The following is a 22959-nucleotide window of genomic DNA, read 5'->3' on the forward strand; positions in this document are numbered from 1 at the left end:
GAATGGATGATGGACTGCCACAGAAAGGATACAGGGTCAGAGGAAAGGGGGCAGGGCATCTTTGGGAAAGATTCAGCTTTACCAATCTGGCTAGAATGACCTGAGAAATGGGGATGATCTCACACTTTCTACTTGATAATCAGACCTCCGTCTAGCTCTGCCATTACCACTTATGTGACCCAGGTTAACCTTTCATCCTCTCCAGGTCAATATTCTCATTCATAAAAACAGGGATAACATGTCCACTTCACAGAGCTGTGAGGAGGCTAAAGTAGGAAAATGCATGTGACAGCCCTTGCTTCATCCCAGGCACTCAGTAAATGTTGACTATATGAAAAAGCATCTCATATCACAAACTATAGGATTAGACAAAGTGACTGCTGGAGCCAACACCAGATCCCCAGAGCCATGGAAAGGTCTCTCCCTTCTATCTCTAGGCTTGAGCAAATAGTCCAGTTAGCTGGCAGTGCTTCCTCTTAGTCTGACCACAATTCCTCTGTGGGGTGTAGGGATACTCAGTTCCTGTGATGCTGCAAGGGAAAATGGCAAAAAGAACATTCTCTGGGTTCTATGATGGACTAGGGAACTTTCAGTGAGAAGGTGAGACTGAAGTTACATTTTACCTTCATCCCTGGCCCCTGCTTCCATTGAGCTGTTTCACTCAATAGCTCTTAATTTCTGGTCCCTCTGCAAGAGAGACAATTAAGGAAGTAAAAAACTAAAATCAGGCATTTTGCTAGTAACTCTGAATAGAGATTAGGCAAATAGGAAACTATTGACTACAATAGTTTACATTTCTCCACATTCCCCTTAGAAAGTGGAAATATGAGAAGGAGTATGTTCCAAAGGCTGAATCCTGGGGGAGACTCTCATGAAGAGAGAGATATAATTCTTGGTGCACTTTGTAAACAACTAATATTAAGCTGCTTTGGCTCTGCCTAGGAATGAGTGGTTAGCGAAGAAGAGAAAAAAGAAGAATACATGAATCTGCTCTGGGATGCCCTGAACTACATTCCTAGAGGCAGGGCAGGTGTGGAGCAGGGGGGCTGAATCCAACACTTTGTCATTAATTCAACTTAGATGAACTGTTCCTGGCCCCTGAAGCCAATCCCCAGGAAGGATTCTGTGATGACAAGTCTGGCTCCATGCTCAAGCGCTTTCAACTCAGCCCACCAAATAAAGTTAGCAAATTGTAAAATGTTCATCATTTCCTAATTTTGTATTATAAAATGGAATTAGGAACATAAATAGTAACAAGTAGCAAAACCCAGACCCTGTGTAGAGCTATCATCCTCTCAGCCACCTCTGCGTAGGCCAATAAGTTTGGAAAGTTTTTCACAGTTTTCAAGTTTCAGCGACTCTGCTTTCTCTTTCAGTCGTTCATCTCTGTATAATCCTGCCAAATTGGTCAGCTCGGACTCTGAAAGATAAAAGAGATAACCAATTCATCAAAAGACTTGAGGTCCTTTGTTTCATTTCAATATTTCTGGAATCAAAGCTTCTTTTACTTTATTTAATACTTTCTCTTTCAATTATATTTAAGAAACAGGCATTTATTCAAGAAACAGAGTGCCAGGCAGCTATACTACACCAGGTGCTAAGGATTAAAGGACACCTGTGGTCCTAGAGTGCTATAGTATCTGTGCTCCGTTATAAAAGCTCCAGACTTAGTTCTTATCAATAGAACATTTGGCACCAGAGTTGGGAAGCCTGCACATGTGCAGTAAGAGGAGACTCTGTTTCATGGTCTTCCTACAAATGGTATTCAGATGGCAGTTGGGAGAGAATGGAGTCCAATCGCCTGTTCCTGTCATCTGAAACAAAGACAGCTGCTTCATCCTTTCCCTTGCATTGCTGGATCATAATTCATGCACACTAACTGATGCAGCCTACTTCTGGTGGGTAAGCCTTCTATAGAAGGCCAGGTTGCTGGCGGCTTTCTTCATTCCCTCACCACATGTGGAGTCCCTGATTCAAAGGCCAGAGGCAGCTGGGCCCTTTTAAAAGTGAAATCATCTGGATCCGGTGACCTTTGTCTCCTTGACTAAAGGAATTTCATTTTCTCTTAATGGTGGAGAAGATCATTCTATTTTTAACCAGAATATAATCTCTGCTGTCTTCCCCAACTCAACAGTCGTTGGCTGCCTCTACTTTTTATTCTTTTGCAAAGTTTCAGAGACAATATTAGGAGGGAAGGCCTGAAAAGCACCTCCAGAGACGTGTATTAACAGGATGGCATGCTTGGATGGGCTGTGTGACCTCTGAAAGCCTCCAACAGTAGGTAGCTACTCAATGTTGGAATGACCATACTTGTGGAAATGCTATTTTAATCATTTGGAGATGTGCTATCCATTCTTAATCAGCTGCCGACAGGTTTTGTTTTTCTTGGTGGAACCAGAGGCACCTGTCATCAATCAGCAAGCTGCCTGGACACAGGAATTAATACTTAGGCAGGGGAACAATGGGCATTGGTTTCTGAATAAGTTTCTATCAACACAAAACACTGTCTGGCATTTCTGCTCACAATGATTCTATTTACACCAAGTAAGGCCCAGAGTGCAGATTAAGTGCAGGACTGCAGGGTGAGGGGTGGATATGCATGAAAACCCTTCCTCTACAATGAGGGCTCAGAGTCTGGGCCCGTGCCCAGCAGTTGTTGGCAAAGAGCGGGTCTCCTAGGCTTCAGAACAATGTGCTCTCTTCCCTCGGAGCGGGTGCCTGCAGTGCCTGCTAGCCAGAGCTTGCCTTGGCTTCACGGAGGATCATGTGCTGCACCCAAGTGAAAGCCCTCTGCTCTCAGGTCCTGCCCAGAGTGCGGCACTAATTCCATCTCTCTGGCTCCTTTGGCACGTGGGAAAGCTGTTTAGGAGGCCTCTATAAAACCAGTCTATCCCTTTGGGTCTCTGGAATCACAGTTACATCAGTGTACAGAGCAGATCCTGTGGCTTTGCTTTTCCTTTAAATGATTTTCTTAGGGTGTTTTTTCCTTCTTCTTCCTTCTCATCCTTTTATTTATTTATTTTATTTCCTTAGATCTTTTGCTTACCAAGCTTATCTAAATGCCTCATTGCCTGAAATCTCATTCTAGAAAACATTAAGGCTAGTGATTCTTACTATTTTCTACATTGAAGACCACAGTAGCAAGCTGGTGAAAGATAACTGTACATATATGAATCCTTTTTCAAAACGCCACATTACTTCTTGTAAAGTTCATTGAAACTGGGTTTCAATGCTCTAGAGCTTGAGACCCCTGCTCCAGAGCAATGACCTTGCACAAGGTCAGTGTTTCAAGGAACCATGTCCCACACTCTACCACCATGCTTAGAGAAACTTCTCTCCAAACTGCCAGTGAATCCTTTTACCCTTCAATGAAGCAAAAGGTCAACTCAATGAATATGTTACTTTTTACAAGTTCTGTTAATATTCAATAACTTCTAAGAGAAAAAAATTCTTTGGGAGGGACAGGATCAAGAGAACGTCTTTTATCCTTTGTAAAATATTTCCCTTGCCCTCAATGCCAGTGTAATTGATGGACAGAGCTTTGAGTCTTCAAGGTAAACTGACTCAGGCAAATTGCCAAGAGAAGCAAGTCCCAGAACCTCTCCCAAGAGTACTCTGCACAAAAGCTCAGATCAGAATCTTGACAGTTGGAAGACTCCAACAGATCCCAGCCACACTTATGAGCCAGCCCCATGAGACAGTGCTGCATCCAGTCTAGCAAGCCAAGCAAGGCCTGGGCTCCACCACCATGGTAAGCGTATGCCCATATCATCTTCTATTATCCATAGAACCTCTCTAGGAAAAAGTTAATTTATCCCCATTTCAAGGCCTAAGCTTCTACCCACTCTGCTACCCTGCTCCAGGGCCTGGAGAGAATCTCAGATCGGTTCAGGCAGGCCAGGAGGCAGCTCCTGCCTATTGTTTTGTCCATCCCAGCCCAGTGCATGGCCACTTCCCCTGGCATCAGGTTTGTTATCTAGATGCAGCTGTGAAGGAGAAAACAGGGCAATTGTATTCATATTAAAGGATTACTCATAGAAGTTCATTCAGACTAAGCATTCTCAGGGAGAGCAGAGAAAAGACATGAACAAAAGATTTAAAAAGATAATGGCTAACTTTGCTAAAAACAGTTTCTACTCAGTATTTTGCCAAGAGTGAACTTTGTTCTCAAGTGGGTTTATTTTTACAACCTCCAAGTGCTAAATTTAACCTTGTTGGCTGCACTTGCTGCTGGAACCGGAGGGCAGATGCTGCTGGTTCTCAAATGGCACTTGGGTTGTGTGGAGGCTACGGACAACCATCACCATCCTTAAATACCAGAAATAGATTTTTAAGGGATGTGTGCTGATAACCCCATTTAGAACTTGTGGGTACATGCATCATGTTTACTCACTGGATTTTTATTTATATCTGGAGACCGCAAAAGCCCGAAACTAGGCCTCATGGGGATGAGGACAAAAGCCTAGAAGCCACCTTATTATAGGTGCAATCCTTATTATAAGCTCTTTGCATAGTTTCCATTGGGGTATGTGTGTGAGTAGGTGTGTGTCTGAACAATGTGAAATGCAGATTTGCATCCAGTTCTTGTAGAAAGCAACAAATTTCAAACCCTCCCAGGGTCCAAAACAATGGGGAGTGTTCAGGACACACACTATGGCCTTTATGTGATTTGGATCCACAAATATATGGCCTTTTAGTCGAAGGCCTTTATCTTGCTCCAATTTCTTTTCTGATTTTTTAAAAACTTGCAAAACCTAGTTTAACATGAGGTAGGGTACTTTCTGAACCCTCAGACTTTTCAATAAAAAAAAACAACTTCCTCCTGCTTAATTCCCCCTTGCATCCGAGAGTCATTGCCTACTATGCTCCTAATGTACTTGAGAGTTCAGCTGCATGTAGGGGGCAGAGACAAGGTCCCTAAGGGCTAGGGTTAGGACACTAACCCTGTTCTGTGATTCCTAAGCCTCAGCATTTTCATTGTTTTCCAGTTCTGAGAATCCTCTCTTCAAAAGACACTTGTTGAACACCTGTTCTGAAACAAGGGCCAGGTGCCTGAGACACAAAATTAATAAGACATGGTTCTTGTCCTCAGAGAGCTCACAGTCCAGCACGGAGACTGACATGTACCTACGGAACACTAACACTATGAGAGCAGTGCTCTGTTAACAGGATGAGCAAAGTGCTTTAAGAACACACAGGAAGGAGAGATTAACATGGGGGTGGGGCTGGGATGCATGATGGGTCAGCAAGGGCTTAGCAGCACTGTGACTGAAGAGCTAATTTTATCAGACACTTTTAGATGTTTAATAATACCCAGTATAAGTTTTTAAAAATGAGTTAGAGCTTGCTTTTAAAAAATTAACCAAAGCCAAGTTTTATAATAAATAGTTACTAATGGTATATGTACTTGTGCATGTGTGTGAGAATTTGTGTGTATGTAGAATTCAAGTGGGATGAAAAGTGACCATGTTGGCTGAGAGACAGAGCTACTCTTGCTACCAGCACTCCCCAGTAATACTCCCTGGAACTGAAAGCCAAGTGGCAGACACTGTTACCCAAACTGTCTTCAGAGAGGGAAACGGAGCAGAAGGCCTTCTCAGACTCACCCACACTGAAGGGGCAGGCCCAGGGAGGGTCCCTTTTGTTCTGTGTAGCCTAAGCCGACAGGAGGGGAAGGGAGGGGGCATGTGACTCAATACCAACAGCCTGCAAACCTTTGGTTTGGCTCAAAAAGTAGGTTGGACCTGGCCGAAGTTGTTAGGCATTGTCCCAGGCGCCAGGAGGTTTCAGTTTCAAGGGCACATGCCCGGGTTGTGGGCTCTATCTCTGGGGGCATGCAGGAGACAGCCGGTGGATGTTGCATTCTCACATAGATGTGTTTTTTTTTTCTTCCTATCTCTCTCTCCCTTCCTCTCTCTCGAAAAATCAATAAACTATTCTTTAGAAAGAAAAATAAAGTTAGGCTGGATCAGACAGATTTTCCTATAGGGAATGGATGGGGAATTAGGAAATTGGACCAAACCAGGTAGCAAAGAGAACTTCCAGAGGAAGCTTGTGATGTAGAAAGGGGCCAATGACTGGGGGGTCTAGAGAAGTTGGAAGACTGACCATGGCAAGATAAGGTTATGAAGGAGGAGAGCTTGAGGAAGCAAAAGAGGGCAGTTGGTAGAGAGAGGAGCATGGGGCAGATGGGCAGAGAGAGGTAGAGACTCAGAGACAGAAAGACAAAAAGGCAACTAAGATTTCCAAGTCCTGGCTACATGTGTCCTGTCAATAAACTTCCCTTTTTTATAGTATCCTGAATGGACCTCTGTCCTCTCTCTGTTCATATAAGTATGTGCGACCCAAACAAGGAGAAGAGGGATCAGGAAGCTGGGGATGCCATAAGTTGGAAGCATGGCCACCAGCTAAAGCCCCTTTTAGAGTATCTTACTTTGTTGTTTCTCCTTCCAACAACTCGTCTGGATGTAATCAATGTAATCCTTCTCTATCGTCTTCTCCAGCTCACGCAGAGATGCTCCCCTGTAGACCTTATCAAAGTTTTTATCCACAAAGTAAGGCACCTGCAGGTTCTGAGTTTCTCTAGAAATGGTGTAGCCCATGGTCCTGAAACATGGAGAGAGCGGTTCAGGTAAGCTTGTTATATTTGGCAATATTACTCAGCACTGGCCTCACAGATATCATGGTCACAATTACCTCTTCATAGGGCAGATGTAGATGTCATTGTCTAATGCACCTAACATTTGTAACTTCCATAGCAAAGAAGTAATTGTAATGTCATTATTGCTATTCTATGAGCATGTTCATACTGTGGATTCACCTCAGCATAGTTACTTTATTTTCTTAAAGAAGCCACCTCTCTTATATTGCTTTCTATGCTAAAAGTAGAATGCTAATGCTTAAAAATCAATTTGGATATAGTGTAGGACCTAGCATGGTACCTGGCACAGAGTAGGCTATTGGTAAATGTTGGTCTAATAAACTGATTGTTACAGTACACAATTTATAAATAGCCAGATAGCTTACACCCTAGCATCAATCTTTAGGACAAAATAAAACCTACACACATAGCTGCTCAGTGAGAACTTCAAAAAACTAAGAAAAAATTTTAATGATGCTTCTGGGCTAACTCTCTGTGGTCTAAGATATCCAATGGTATCTGGTGCTTAGAAACATTGGCAGGTCTGGGTTAACTAAATTCTAACCATAAAGTAGTATAGAAGGGAACTCAAATTCCAGTGAAAACAATGTGACAGCAATGTGCAAAATGCAAGTTGATTTTATTCAAACTGGACAAATTCTATCTCAAATGAATTATAGTTGACCTTTTCCCAGCCTTCTCCTTTGCTCTCTCTACTTAAGGATCTTGCCAAATGTCTAAGAGCTCAGGCCATGACTGCTCTCACCTCCCTTTGGGAAGCTGTTAGCAGGTTTCTGACTGCCTCACTACCTGACAAGAAAGGAGGTAGCAGTAGCATATGGAAAAACATGGGAAGTCAGGAAATGGAGGGAATCAGGCCAATGTAATCTAATAGTAATAACCTATCTCTGAGTCTCAGATTTCTTCTTTGTAAAATGAAGATATTGACTTAAAATGATAGTTTTCAGTCTATAGTGATCATCAACAAAGACTGTTCCTATTGCCCTGGCTGGGCAGCTCAGTTGGTTGGAGTGTCGTCCCATACACCAAAAGGTTACCGGTTAGATTTCTGGTCAGGGCAAATACCTAGGCTGCGGATTTGATCCTGGGTCAGGGTGTGTACAGGAGGCAACCGATCAATGTTTCTCTCTCACAGTGATGTTTCTCTCGCTCTCTCAAATCAATAAAAAACATATCATCGGGTGAGGATAAAAAAACTCTTAAAAAAAAAAAAGACTCTTCCTATTTTGTATTGCCTCATGGACTGCATTTTGTAAGGTTTTTGTCTGCTAAACTAGAATAATAAGTAATGACTAATTTATCATGATTAATTTTTAAAAATAATGATTCTTGAACCTTCATATGGACCAGGATAATTTGGAAGGCTTGTTGAAACTCAGATTACTGCTCTGGCCAGTTTTGCTTAGTGGTTAGAATATCAGCATGTGGACTGAAAGGTTGGAAGTTTGATTTCTGGTCAAGGGCATGTACCTCAGTTGCAGATTTCCCAGCCCCAGTAGGGGCTCGTGCGGGAGGCAACTGATCTATGTGTCTCCCTCACATTGGTGTTTCTCTCTCTCTCTCTCTCTCTCCCCTCCTCCTCCCTCCTTTCTACTCTCTAGAAGCCAATAGAAAAAATATCCAAATATCCTTGGGTGAGGATTAAAAGAAACAACACTGAGGTTCTCATCCTCAGAGTTTCTGATTCCATAGCTATGGAGTGAAACCTAAGAGTATGCATTTCTAATACATTTGTGCGTTTTTTAAAATATATTTTTATTGATTTCAGAGAGGAAGGAAGAGGGAGAGAGAGATAGAAACATCCATGATGAGAGAGAATCATGGATCGGCTGCCTCCTGCAAGTCCCCCACTGGGGATCGAGCCCACAACCTGGGCATGTGCCCTTGACCAGAATCGAGCCTGGGACCTTTCAGTTCGCAGGCCGATGCTCTATCCACTGAGCCAAACTGGCTAGGGCAAGAGTATGCATTTCTAACATGTTGCCAGTTGATGCTGATTATGCTCTGGGGACTAACTTTGAAAATTGAATTAATTGAAATAATTAATGGAAGAAATTAAAATATTCCCATGAGAGCTCATAATCTGCATGCAATACAAAATTACAATGATTTTCTATATTTTCAGCAAAAGAATGTGATACTATGGTTGACTATGTAGCCTTATCATGAATAAATGTCCTATGTTTGCAATTTCTTAAATTTAAAATCACTGGATCTCAGTTACTATGTTCCCAGACCCAGGTGGGGAGTGGGTGGGGGAGTCCAGCAATCCTATCCAAGCTCAGTAGGCCCTTTCTAACATGGTGTAATAAGGATTTAATCTGAACTTGGAGTTATTTTATTAATCCTTCAGAAGCCAGTTGTTGCTGTCCTGCAACTGACCAGATGATGTCGCTGTACAACAAAACAATCCATGTCCTGAGCACACAGGAAACTGCCTACAGTATTTTTGAGAATCTTTGCACTATTACTATCTAATTGTTCCTTTAAATACAAAATCTGTGTTTTTATAACAAAAGGTGAAATGAAATGTTAGTAACATACAGGAAAAACCTTCAAGTCTTTTACCCTTTAGATTGTTAAGATTCATAAATATTTTACTTACGATTTGTAGAATAGACTGTATGGGGGATTAGTAGCTAGCAGCTGAGTAATAACAGATATAATCACAATCACAAGAACTGGAAGTAACTGAATAAATGCAGAATACGTAGTCTGAAAAAGAAAATATATTTGGTGTAAGTGTTCATCATCAATATAAAGCTTATAGAAAATAAGATTCTTTTCCCAAAGAAAATGCAAATTACCAATGCACTGCCCAAAGCCCAAGGCTTTTTGGGGAAGGCTATATTTTGCAGAGAAGTACCAAACAACTCTGTTCTTTCTGCTGAGAAATCTGAAGGAGGCCCACCTACAACCTGATCGACCCCCAGTAATTCTCCTGCATTCCCCTTTTCTAAGACAAATGAAGCAGACACTTCTGGGTGAGTCTGCCCAGACTGTAACTCTCATGGGGTCATGTTAGTATTATATAACTTCGTTGCCGGTCACAGCTGAACAGACTGGGGGACATCTAACCTAGCAAGGATAATCACATTCCCCACCCTACAGGAATTTGGGATTGAGATCTATCACCAGTGACTGCTAGGTAGTCACTCTTAGGCAGTGGGGACTGGCCATTTGCAAAGGGAAGTCGGACAAACCAGGCTGATTACAGAGAACAAAGCAGATGAAAAGAGGTGGGAAAACTGGAAATAATATGGCCCCAACTAGTCACGGAGAGGACAGTTGTGTGGGTGCCTGACAGCACCCCAGAGCCTGGTTTCCATCTATCATGAGACACAGCTGCACTTTCTGCCCTTGAGCTTCATGAGACCCCCTAGATCCTTTACCTTAAATTGGTAATTTGTATTTTCTGCATTCAAGGAAACCTTGATTGAAGTACCCCACAAGGGAAATAGTTTCCTGGGACAGCCACCAAAGAATGGGTAGGTAAGAGAGTTACTATTCTGGCCTATTTGAGTCAATTACCCAGCTCTTCTTACCATTGCCTCTGCTTTTCTGAAGCACATTTCAGTAACATATTTTCAGGTTAAACTTCTAACACCTGATCAGATACCATAAAGGCCGCTTAGTACAAGTGTTTATGAGCAGCAGTTCTGTCCTCCCGACGTACCTGAGGTTTATCTTCTTCCTCCTCCTTCCTTGTCTGCATCCTCTCATGTCGGTGCCGCCGGCGGTAATAGTGGGTATCATCTGTCACGTTTGAAAACATATGAATATTTCCTGGAAAAGAAAGAAAACCCCTTAGTATGGGATATGGCAAACACTTCTTCCTTGCCTTTTCCAAGGTCCTTCCTCCCAATTAGGTTCTCTGTGGTTAGAATATTGTCCCATTTTACCCAGTAGAAAAATAAGACAGTAGGTAAGCCAAGTGAACCAGCTGGAGATGGAATGTGCTTAGCTCTCCTGCCTTTATTTAAATAGTCCTTTATAACCAGTGAGTGAGAGAACCCCAAAAGGTGAGTAAAGAAAGAGCATCTGGGCCATGAGTCTTGTCTGCTTCCTTGCCCAATATCTAACTGTCTTCCTTGCCCAGTATCTAACAGAATCTTTAATAGCAACTCATAAAATTCATCTTACTTCCGGGGCATCTAATTATCCCAATTTTCAACTCTTTGGGGGTGCTTTTCTGACTTTTATCTTTATTTATTTATTTATTTTAAATATATTTTATTGATTTTTTACAGAGAGGAAGGGAGAGGGATAGAGAGTCAGAAACATCGATGAGAGAGAAAAACATTGATCAGCTGCCTCCCACACACTCCCTACTGGGTATGTGCCCGAAACCAAGGTACATGCCCTTGACTGGAATCGAACCTGGGACCCTTGAGTCCGCAGGCCAACGCTCTATCCACTGAGCCAAACCAGTTAGAGCGACTTTTATCTTTATATAGCTGCTATTTTGCAATAATAATAATAACAACAACAAATGGTATTTTGTTACTTATTTATAAAGCACTTAAAAATATCTAATCCTCCCAGCAGCCCTGTGAGGCAGGTATTACTAACTCCATTTTTTCAGGTGATGAAACAGGATAAGAGAGACTACGTGATTTGGTCAAAATCATGCACAGTTGGAGGCTAGAGACTTGCTTCAAATCCCAGTTCACCTGATTCCAAATTCCTGCTGTTTTCATCATACCATGTCCCTCTCTTCAGATCCTCAAACAAGAGCTTGCTGATATATAAAATTTTTCATGATAATTTGGGGATACTGACCTGTAGGAAATTGCCCTCCAAAGAAGACATTGAATAACTCTTCTGGAGTGATGTCAGCTTCAAAGTCTCTGTAATAATGATAAGCTCTGGCTCGAGGGGCAGTGAAAGTCACCTGTTCATCTCCATATTCATCGTAGCGGAGTCTCTTGTCCGGATTGCTAAGTACTGCAAAGGCATTTCCTATTGCTGCAACCAAAACAAAAAAGTTCCTGAGTACATAGTCTTTGCTGTAGCTGAGGGTGATCACAGTAGCTGCAATGAAAAGCCCAGAGTTGATTGGTGCTGAATAACTTCACAGGGGCCTAAGGGAAGTGGTTGGGCCTAGAAAGTTCACCAAAGTGCTTGCCCTTGAAATTTTCCATGATCTAGTTTGAAAAGCCAGAAACAACACTGCACTCAAGATGAACTAAGAACTACTATTTCATTCATCAAAAATCTTCTTATTTCATTTGAGAGCTATAGTTTATTATTGGAAACTAGAGGCCCGGTGCATGAAATTTGTGCATGGAGGAGGGGGATGGTCTCTCAGCCCAGCCTGCACCCTCTCACAATCCAGGACCCCTTGGGGGATGTCCGACTGCCAGTTTAGGCCCGACCCTGGGGGATCAGGCCTAAACTGGCAGTAGGACATCCCTCTCGCAATCCAGGACTGCTGGCTCCTAACCACTCGCCTGCCTGCCTGATTGCCCCTAACTGCTCCCCTGCTTGTCTAATCACCCCTAACCATTCTTCTGCCTGCCTGATTGCCCCAACCACTCTCCTGCCTGCCTGATCGTCCCTAACCACTCTCCTGCCTGCCTGATCGCCCCTAACCACCTCTGCCTTGGCCCCTGCCATCATGGCTTCATCCGGAATGACGTCCAGAAGGTTGTTCAGCTGTCCGGTCTAATTAGCATATTATGCTTTTATTATTATAGATAGTTCATACGTAAGTAGTGGTGTTCTACTTGAAGTACAGAAACAATCTCCTGAATGAAATAATCAGTAAAATTATTGTTTGGCTAAAAGCAAAATCCTTACTCATCACTATCTTATTCAGCTTCCTTTACAAAATGGTCTTTAGAAATTAATGAGAGATCAAAGACTGAATAGATTACATATGCTTATCATCACCTCTCCTCCCTATTTGTCCAATTTCATTTAAACATATAATCCATACCTCTAATTAAAGAATGCCCCCAGAAAAGTCTTTTTGTTTGTTTGTTTTTGTTAATCCTCACCCGAGGATATTTTTCCATTGATTTTTAGGGAGAGTGGAAGAGAGAGGGAAAGACAGAGAAACATCAATGTAAGAGAGACACATCAATTGGTTGCCTCCTGCATGAGCCCCACCAGGGCCCAGGCTGGGGAGAAGTCAGCAACCAAGGTACGTGTCCTTGACCAGAATCAAACCTGGGACCCTTTGGTCCACAAGCTGACGCTCTATTCACTGAGCCAAACTGGCTAGAGCAGAAAAATCTTTTATTTATTTTATTTTATTTTATTTTATTTTTAGAAAAATCTTTTAAAGCCTCCCTACCCCCACCTCTGAGTCGGTTAACTCTATCAAAACACAGTCAGAAAGAGCATTTCTTTATAATTCTCCTACCTACGTAATTATTAAATATTTACAGCAATAAAACAGCTAAATAGGAAAAAAAAACACAAAAAACTAAATAAAGTTGCTTAAACATTCACATCCCTTGAAATATGGCAGATTATCAAAGAAATGGCATTAGTCTGTGAGATACCTTACATGAAGGTGTAAAGAGAAGGGTGGTTACCTATTTGTTTCCTTGTAGAAACTGGGGAGAACTAGATTCACAATGGCACATAGTCTGAGGTAAATGGTGACTTAAAAAAATTTCTCTGATCTATAATTTTTTAATTTTTCTTTTGAAAAGTTTCAAATCTATAAACAAGTTGAAAAAGAGTACAATAAACACCTGTATACCCTTTACCCTAATTCATCAATTTTGCCACATTGCTTTCCTTAACTCTCTATACATACATACATACATATTACATATACATTTCTTTTGCTGAGCCATGGTAAGTAGGCCACATTATAACACTTCACCCCTAAATATTTCAATGTATGTCTCCTAAAAAGAAAGACCTTCTCCTACATGATCACAATACCATTATCACAGCTAACAAAGTAACATTATTACCCAATAAATCCATGCAAGGTTTATGTATTGCATTTGGTTTTACATCTCTTTAGTTTCTTTTAATCCAGAATAGTCTCTCCAAATTACTTGCTTTTCATTATATTGAGTTTTTTGAAGAGTAGCTCAGTGTTCTTTGTAGAATGTCTCATATTTTGATTGTTTTTTCAATATTAAATTCAGGTCAAACATTTTGGCAAGAATACCACATAGGTGCTATATACTACATAATGTTAGGCTGTTCCAGTACTAGTAATATGTTGGATCATTTGGTTAAAGTGGTGACAGTTAGATATCTCCATTATAAAGGAATTTCCCCTTTTGTAATCAATAACTATTCTGTGGGGTGATACTTTGACATCATGTGAATATCCTATTCAGCAACCACCTATCATCCATTGGTTTTAACATCCATTGATAATCCTTGCCTGAGTCAATGACTTCACTGGCGGTGAAGCTCTCAAGTAAGATTTTTATTTATGTATTGGGTCAAAAATATTTTTAAGAATGTTTCTTAAAGTATCATGGAAATCAACGGAAAAAAGTTTACACAGATTTTTCATATGAACACGTTAATAACAGGTTTCATGAACAAAGAGCTCCATGGCCAGAGAAGTTTAGGAATGCTGTCTAGGCCCTACTTGCAAGCGGCCATCAGCCTATAAGTTCCACAAGAGGAATTATGTTTGTTTTATTCACCATGACATCTGGCACATAGATATTCAATAAATATTTGTGTAATCAATGGATATACAGTTCCAAAACGTATTACAAAGAAACCAAATATTTTTTCCAAAAGAAATTAAGGTGAAGTGAATGAAGACAGGCGGAAGCTATTCTGATAATCACTATTTAAGAGGTGTGGCAGGGGAAAAAAACTCTGCTGTGGCTTTATAAAAGAATTACAGGGGAGTCTGAAAACAACTTATTATGAGAGAACATCACAAGAAGGGCAGAATTAAGCCCTAGTTCAGGACCAGACCTTTGAAAGCATCTGTTGCTCCAGGAGCACAGTTCTTGTCAGGGTGAAATTTCAGGGCAAGTTTTCGGTAAGCTTTCTTAAGCTCTTCATCATTGGCATCTCGTGAAACTCCCAGAATTTCATAGTAATTTCTGCATTTCTTGATCCTAAAAACACACATCAGAAACATATGTCTACAAAGGCCTCTTTTTTTTTACAAGTAACTGCAAAATAGTACACTGATCCTCCCTCCAACTGCTGAGCCCTAAAACAAACTTAAAAGAAAATTGCTGAACACATTAATGAAATAATGAAACATTCAAAGTCATTAACAGTGTCCTCCCACTGAGAACTCAGTGCCTTTCAAAGTATTTTTACATATAATATTTTATTCTTTCTATATATTCCTGCAAGTGAATAGAACAACTGTGCTAAATCTTACTATCAAGGTGCAGACTAGGGTCCTGAGAGTCGAACCACAGAAGAAACGCTAGAAGAAACACGTAACCACCCTAATTTCTCTCTCTCTCTCTCTCTCTCTCTCTCTCTCTCTCTCTCTCTCTCTCTCTCCCTCCCTCCCTCCCTCCCTCCCTCCCTCCCTCTCTCTCTCTCTCTCTCTCTCTCTCTCTCCCTCTCCCTCTCTCTCTCTTCTTATGGCTATCTTTTTAAACTTTGTTTTTAAGCCAAAACCGGTTTGGCTCAGTGGATAGAGCGCCGGCCTGTGGACTGAAGGGTCCCAGGTCCGATTCCAGTCAAGGGCACGTACCTTGGTTGCGGGCACATCCCCAGTAGGAGGTGTGCAGGAGGCAGCTGATCGATGTTTCTCTCTCATCGATGTTTCTAACTCTATCTCTTTCCCTTCCTCTCTGTAAAAAATCAATAAAATATATTTTAAAAAAAAAGAAGAAGACACATTTCCGACCTTAAAATTCTGGAGGTCAGAAGTCCCAGTTCAGTTTCACTGGGCTAAAGTCAGGGTGTCAGCAGGACTGGTTCTCTTAGAGGCTCTGAGAGGAAATGTGTCATTTAAAAAAACACACACAAAAAACTTTGTTTTTAAAAGTTAATATATACACATGGTAGAAGACAAATATCCAACAGTACTAAATTATATTTAGTGAAAAAATTTTCTGCTTCCCCATTCCCTGTCACCCAGTCACCCATCCTAAGGACAACCACTGTTACAAGTTTCCTTTGAGTCCTATAAGCGGAGTGATTATATGTATAGATACCTTTCTATTTTTTCTTACCTAAATGGCAGCTTTTAGGTAATTATAATCACCTTTCTAAATTAATATTGCTTTTTTAAACTAACAACTTATCTTAAAGATTGATCCATAACAAACAGAGATGGGAAGTATAGAATAATAGTTTAGACTAGAGTGGCAGTTCTGAACATTCTGATCTCAGAAAATTTTTTATACTCTTAAAAATTATTAAGGACCCCAAAGAGCTTTTGTTCATATGAGTTATATCTATCAGTATTTACCTTACTAGAAATGAAAACAAAAAAAGTTTAGAACACAGCCCTGGCCAGTTCTTCTCAGTGGTTAGAGTACCAGCCTGTGGACTGAAGGGTCATGGGTTCGATTCCAGTCCAGGGCATGCACGTACCTCAGTTACAGGCTCTATCCCCAGCCGCAGTTGGGGCGTGTGCAGGAGGTAACCACTCGATGTGTCTCTCACATCAATGTTTCTCTCTCTGTCTCTTCCCCTCCCATCCACTCTCTCTGAAAATCAGTGTAAGAATATCCTTGGGTGAGGATTAACAAAAAAAAATGTTTTTTAAACATAAAGTGATGATATAATTACATATAGGTAGCCTCTCAAAAACTTCACTGTATAATCCTGAGAGAATGAGAATGAAAAAAGGCAAATAATGTTTGTATTATGAAAATAATTTTAAACTTGTAGACCCCTCAAAAGGGTCTTGGGATTCCCAAACGATACTTTGAGACCTGCATGAACTCAGGAATCAAAATGCTTTGAATGGGATCTGATCTTATTGTGTAATTAACCTCTGTGCCTTAGTGTTGTCTTCTGAAATGGGCTAGTAATGATTACTATTTTCACAGAGTTGTTATGATTTAATGACATATTCATCAAAGTGCTTGATAGCATCTGCCATTACATAAATATTGGCTAGTATTATATATCTACCTCATTCTTTTAAAAAGTTGTACATTGCCGAAACCGGTTTGGCTCAGTGGATAGAGCGTCGGTCTGCGGACTGAAAGGTCCCAGGTTTGATTCCGGTTAAGGGCATGTACCTTGGTTGTGGGCACATCCCTGGTGGGGACTGTGCAGGAGGCAGCTGGTCGATGTTTCTCTCTCATCGATGTTTCTAGCTCTCTATCCCTCTCCCTTCCTCTCTGTAAAAAAATCAATAAAGCCCTAACTCGTTTGGCTCAGTGGATTGAGCTGTGGACTGAAGGGTCCCAAGTTCAATTCCGGTCAAGGGCATGTACATTGGTTGCGGGCACATCCCCAGTAGGGGGTGTGCAGGAGGCAGTTAATTGATGTTTCTCTCTCATCGATGTTTCTAACTCTCTGCCCCTCTCCCTTCCTCTCTGTAAAAAAAAATCAATAAAATATATTTTTTTAAAAATAAAAAAATAAATAAAAAGTTGTACATTATTGCATTTTATTGATGTACTAGAGGCCCCGTGCACAGATTCATGCACTGGTGGTGGGCATGGCCTGCGGGGATTGGCCCGCTATGAGAGCGCTGCTCATCCTGATCAGCTGGGGGGTGGGCCTAAGCCTGCAGGCAGACATCCCTAGACCCCTTGCTCCTTACTGCCCGCCTGCTCGCTGCTCCTTAGCGCTCAGCTTGCTGCTCCTTAGCACTGCCGCGGAGGTGGGAGAGGCTCCCACCACCGCTGCTGCGCTCACCAACCTTGAGCCTGGCTTCTGGCTGAGCAGCGCTCCCCCTGTGGGAGTGCACTCACCACCAGGGGGCAGCTCCTGCATTGAGCGTCTGCCCCCTGGTGGTCAGTACGCATCATAGAGACCAGTCGTTCTGGTCGTCCCACTGTAATGGTCGCTTAGGCTTTTATTATATAGATATACTTCCCCTACTGATGGGCATTTAGAATGTCTCCAGTCTTTTGCTACTACACAATTCAGTTAGGCAGAGACCCAAAGCCTTGTTGAAGAGTTTATAGTAAGTAACACATCTTTTTTATTATAGCCATCCTAGTGGATATGAGATAGTATGATATCTCATTGTGACTTTGATTTGCATCTCCCTAATGACTAATGATGTTGAGCAACTTTTCATGTGGTTATTGGCTATCTGTTTGTCTTCTTTGGAGGAATGACTATTCAGATCCTTTGCCCATTTTTCAATTGAATTTTGTTTTTGAATTGTAAGAGTACTTTATATTGGGCCCAGCTGGTGTGGCCCAGTGGTTGAGCATTGACCCATGAACCAAGAGTTCATCAGTTTGATTCCTGGTCAGGGCACATGCCCAGGATGCTGGCTGGATCCCCAGTAGGGAGCGTGCAGGAGGCAGCTGATCAATGTTTCTCATCAATGTTTCTATCTATCCTCTCTCTCTCTCTCTAAAAAAAAAAAGAGTATTTTATATGGATACAAGTCCTTTATCAGATATGTAATTTGAAAATATTTTCTCCTGTACTGTGGGTTGATTTTTCACTTTCTTAATGGTATCTTTTAAAGTGCAAAAGTTTTAAATTTTGATAATATCCATTTTATCAATTTTTCTTTTGTTGCTTGTGTTTTGGGTGGCATATCAAGAAATCATTGCCTAATCCAATATTACAAAGACTTGCAATTATGTTTTTTTCTAAGAGTTTTATAGTTTTCACTCTTTTAAAAAAAATAAATATTTTTATTGATTTCAGAGAGGAAGGGAGAGTGAGAGAGATGGAAACATCAATGATGAGAATCATTGATTGACTGCCTCCTGCATGGCCTCCACTGAGGATCGAGTCTGCAACCCAGGCATGTGTCCTAATCGGGAATCAAACTCTGATCTCCTGGCTCATAGGTCAATGCTCAACCACTGAGCCATGTCGGCTGGGCTATAGTTTTCACTCTTACATTTAGGTTTTATATTAGGTCTTTGAATTAATTTTTGTATTTGTGTGAGGAGGGGTCTAAGTTCATTCTTTTGTATGTAGCTATCCAGTTGTCCAAGCAACATTTGTTAAAGACAATTTGTTACCCCCTTAAATTGTCTTGGCACTCTTGTCAAAAATCAATTGTCCATAAATGTAAATAAAGGTTTATTTCTAGACTCTCAATTATATTTCATTGATCTACATGTCTATCCTATACTAGTCCACATTGTCTTCATTACTGTAGCTTTGCAGTATGTTTTAAAATTAGGAAGTAAGAGTCATCCAACTTTGTTCTTCTTTTTCAAAACTGTTTTGGCTATTCATTTCTATATGAATTTTAGGAACAGCTTGTCAATTTCTGCAACAAGAGCAACTTGGAATTTGATAGGGATGTATTAAATCTGTTGATCAATTTGGGGAATATTACAAATTACCAATAATAAGTTTTAAATCCATGAACACAGGCTATCTTCCCATTATTTAAATCTTTAATTTCTTATAATATAGTTTTCAATATAAAATTTTATTCTTCTCGTTAAATTTATGCCTAAGCATTTTATTCTTTTTTGATAGTGTTATAAATGAAACTGGCTTTTTGGACATTGTTTGTCCCCCGCCCCCATTTTTGGATTGTTCATTGCTATTGTATAGAAAAACATTAATTTTTGTATGCTGATCTTACATTTTCAACTCTGATGAACTCATTTATTTGTTCTAATAGTGTGTGTGTGTGTTTTCCTTAGGATTTTCTATACTAGATCATATCACCTGTGAATTCAGTTTTACTTCTTTCCAATCTGGTTGGCTTCTATTTCTTTTTATTGCTTAACTTCCCTGGCTTGGAGTCTAGCACAGTGTTGAATAGAAGTGGCTAGAGTGAACATACTTATCTTGTTTCTGATCTTGGAAAGCATCCAGTTGTTCATCATTAAGTATGATATTAGCTGTGGATTATTTGTAGGTTGAGGAAGTGTCCTATTCCTACCATGTTGAGTGTTGTTTTGAAAGAGTATTAAATTTTGTCAAATGCTTTTTCTGCACCTATTGAAATGGCTTTTGTCCTTTATTCTATTAATATGGTGTATTACATTAATTGATTTCATATGTTAATCAACCTTGTATTCCTGGGATAAATCCAACTTGGTCAAGTCTATTATCCTTTTTATATATTTTTATATGTTGCTGGAATCTATATCCATGGAGACATTAGTTGATAGTTTAAATTTCTTGTGATGTCTTTGTCTGGTTTTGGTTACAGGGTAATACTGGTCTCATAGAATGGGTTGGAAAGTGTCCCCTTCTCATGTATTTTTTTTGTAATAGTTTGTGAAGGATTAGTTAATTCTTGTTCAGTAGACTTTACCAGTGAAGCCATCCTGGCTGGCATTTTCTTAGTGGTAAGTTTTGTGACTATTAATTCAGTCTCTTTCTTATAGGTCTATATGATTTTCTGTTTCTTCTGAATCAGTTTCAGTAGTTTGTATCCACCTAGGAATTTGTCCATTTCACCTAGGTTATCTAATTGGTTGGCATACAATTATTCATAGTACTTTCTTATTATTTTTGTAAGATTAGTGTGATGTACCCACTTTCATTCTTGATTCTAGTTATTTAAATATTCTCTCTCTTTTTTTTTTTTTTTCTTGGTTGGTCTAGATTTCCAACTGGTGTGCCACAAGAATTTTTAAAACATGCAATACCTGACTATTTAGCCAGGGGTACTGACCTCTTTTTCTTTAGATCAGGGGTGGGAAACCTTTTTTCTGCCAAGGGCCATTTGTATATTTATAATATCATTCACTTAACATAATTCACTTAATATAAATTTATGTTGCTATGAAAAAAACTCCTAGATTTATTGAATTTCGAGTCCCATCTGTGGTTGCCTTGGCAGGGCCAGACCAAATGATTTTGTGGGCCTTAAACAGCCCAAGGGCTGGACGTTTACCACCCATGCCTTACATTGTCAAATAAAAATATGACAACAGCCAACAATAGCCATCCGGTGTAAATGAATCAAAATTATACATATTCTTTGTTAGATCAGCAAAATATATATATTTTTGGTGTGCCACAGAATTTTAGTAATTAGTTTGTGTGTCATGAGATGAAAAAGATGAAAATCGCTGGTGTAGATAAAGGTTTGTTAATTTTTTAAAAAAATATATATTTTATTGATTCTTCACAGAGAGGAAGGGAGAGGGATAAAGAGTTAGAAACATCGATGAGAGAGAAACATTGATCAGCTGCCTCCTGCACACCCCCTACTGGGGATGTGCCCGCAACCCAGGTACATGCCCCTGACCGGAATCGAACCTGGGACCCTTGAGGCCGCAGGCCGATGCTCTATCCACTGAGCCAAACCGGCTAGGGCTTAATTTTGTTGATATTTAAAAAAAAAACAAAAACTTTCGATTTTGTTGCCTTTATTGCCTTTCTATCCTTTATTTCATTTATTTCCACTCTATTATTTCCTTCATTCTTCTTGCTTGGATTTAGTTTGCTCTTCTTTTTTTGTTTGTTAGTTTGTTAAGGGAGAAGATTAGGTTAGTCATTTGAGATTTAAATATATATTTACAGCTTTAATTTTCTTCTAAATATTTCTTTAGCTGCATCCATTATGTTTCAGTATGCTATATTTTCACTTACATTCGTCTCTGGTAATTTTCTAATTTTCCTTGTGATTTCTTTTGTAACCTTTGTTATTTAGGAACTAGAGGCCCATTGCACGAAGATTTGTGCAATAAGCCTTCCTTCCCCTGGCTGCCGGCACCGGTTTTCCTCCAGCACTCAGGACCCAGGCCTTCATTCTGGCCGCAGCGGAGAAGCCAAGCCTCTTCAGTCTTCAGTCTTTAGTTATCTTCAGTCTTTGCTCGGGCCGGAGCCTTCAGTCTTCGTTCTGTACCTGCCTATGCAAATTAACCCACCATCTTTGTTGGGTTAATTTGCATACTCACTCCTGATTGGTTTGTGGGTGTTGCAGAGGTACAGTCAATTTGCATATTTCTCTTTTATTAGTGTAGATAGGTTGTTTAATTTGAATATTTGCAAATTTCCTTCTGTTTTGATTTCAGAGAACATACACTGTATGATTTTTTTGTTTATCCTCACCCAAGGGAAAGAACCTAGGTATGTGCCCTGATTGGGAATCGAATCTGCAACCTTTTGGTGGATGGGATGACACTCCAACCAACTGAGCCACCTGGCTGGGCCACTGTATGATTTTTTTTTTAAAACAGTTTTTATTTTTAAAAAATATTTTTTTATATATTTTAGAGAGAGGAGAGGGAGAGAGAGATAGAAACATCAATGATGAGAGAGAATCATCAATCGACTGTCTTTTCCAGGCCCCCTACTGGGGATCAAGCCTGCAACTCAGGCATGTGAATCAAACTGTAACCTCCTGGTTCATAGATTGAAGCTCAGTCTCTGAGCCACACTGGCCGAGCAGGCCACTGTATGATTTTAATAATTTTAAATTTATTGAGGCTTGTTTTATGACTTAACATATGATCTATCCTGGAGAATGTTCCAAATATATTTGAGAAGAATGTGTATTTTGCTGTTTTGGGGTAGAATGTTGTATAGACGTCTGTTATATCTAGTTGATTTTTCCTGCCTCTCTTATAGAAGCAGGAAAGATACCTCAGATTACACTGCACTACTCCATTTCTACCTAGTTCTGCCCCTGAGGCCAAGAAGTTATTATGCTTCAATAATAATCATAATCTATAATAATCAAAGCATAATATGCAAATTAGACTGGATGTCCTTCTGGACGACCTTCTGGATGAAGCCAGGGCTGCAAGGGAAGCCCAGGTTCCAGGTGCCAGAGGGAAGCCAGTGCCAGCAGTTGTGCATCGGGCCTCTAGTAATAATAATAAATAATAACAATAGCAGTCAATACTAATAGTATAGCACAATGTCTGTGCCAGGCATCCTATATAATAAAGATATTATGCAAATTGACCCTCACACCCTCGCACAAGATGGCCGCTCCCATGTGGTCAAAGATGGCCACCACAAGATGGCCAGCAGGGGAGGGTAGTTGGGGGGGACCAGGCCAGCAGGGGAGGGCAGTTGGGGGGGACCAGGCCAGCAGGAGAGGGCAGTTGGGGGGGACCAGGCCAGCAGGGGAGGGCAGTTGGGGGTGACCAGGCCTGCAGGGGAGGGCAGTTGGGGGTTACCGGGCCAGTAGGGGAGGGCAGTTGGGGGCAATCGGGCTGACAGGGGAGCAGTTAGGTGTTGATCAGGCTGGCAGGAGGGGTTATGGGGTGATCAGGCTGGCAGGTAGGTGAGCGGTTGGGAGCCAGCAG

The 22959-nt window shown here is 40.7% G+C and overlaps 1 protein-coding gene across 3 annotated transcripts in view; it reads right to left on the reverse strand.

The window, feature by feature from the left end:
* Positions 1–22959, reverse strand: part of DNAJC18 (DnaJ heat shock protein family (Hsp40) member C18) — a 28593-nt gene that overhangs the window by 3505 nt on the left and 2129 nt on the right. The window contains exons 3-9 of one of the 3 annotated variants that reach the window (XM_079770528.1): positions 14576–14721; positions 11444–11629; positions 10338–10447; positions 9267–9376; positions 6434–6606; positions 1274–1420; positions 594–687 (exon numbers count right to left, since the gene is read on the reverse strand). In XM_079770528.1, the coding sequence (XP_079626654.1) occupies positions 1296–1420; positions 6434–6606; positions 9267–9376; positions 10338–10447; positions 11444–11629; positions 14576–14721 (850 nt within the window). In that variant the 3' untranslated portion in view covers positions 594–687; positions 1274–1295. Of the gene's footprint in view, positions 1–593; positions 1421–6433; positions 6607–9266; positions 9377–10337; positions 10448–11443; positions 11630–14575; positions 14722–22959 lie in introns of those variants that run through there. The other 2 variants (XM_079770527.1, XM_079770526.1) reach the window with 2 other exon arrangements.

The sequence above is a fragment of the Cnephaeus nilssonii genome (assembly GCF_951640355.1).
Source record: "Cnephaeus nilssonii genome assembly, chromosome: 5".
In the NCBI taxonomy this organism is placed as follows: Eukaryota; Metazoa; Chordata; class Mammalia; order Chiroptera; family Vespertilionidae; genus Cnephaeus; species Cnephaeus nilssonii.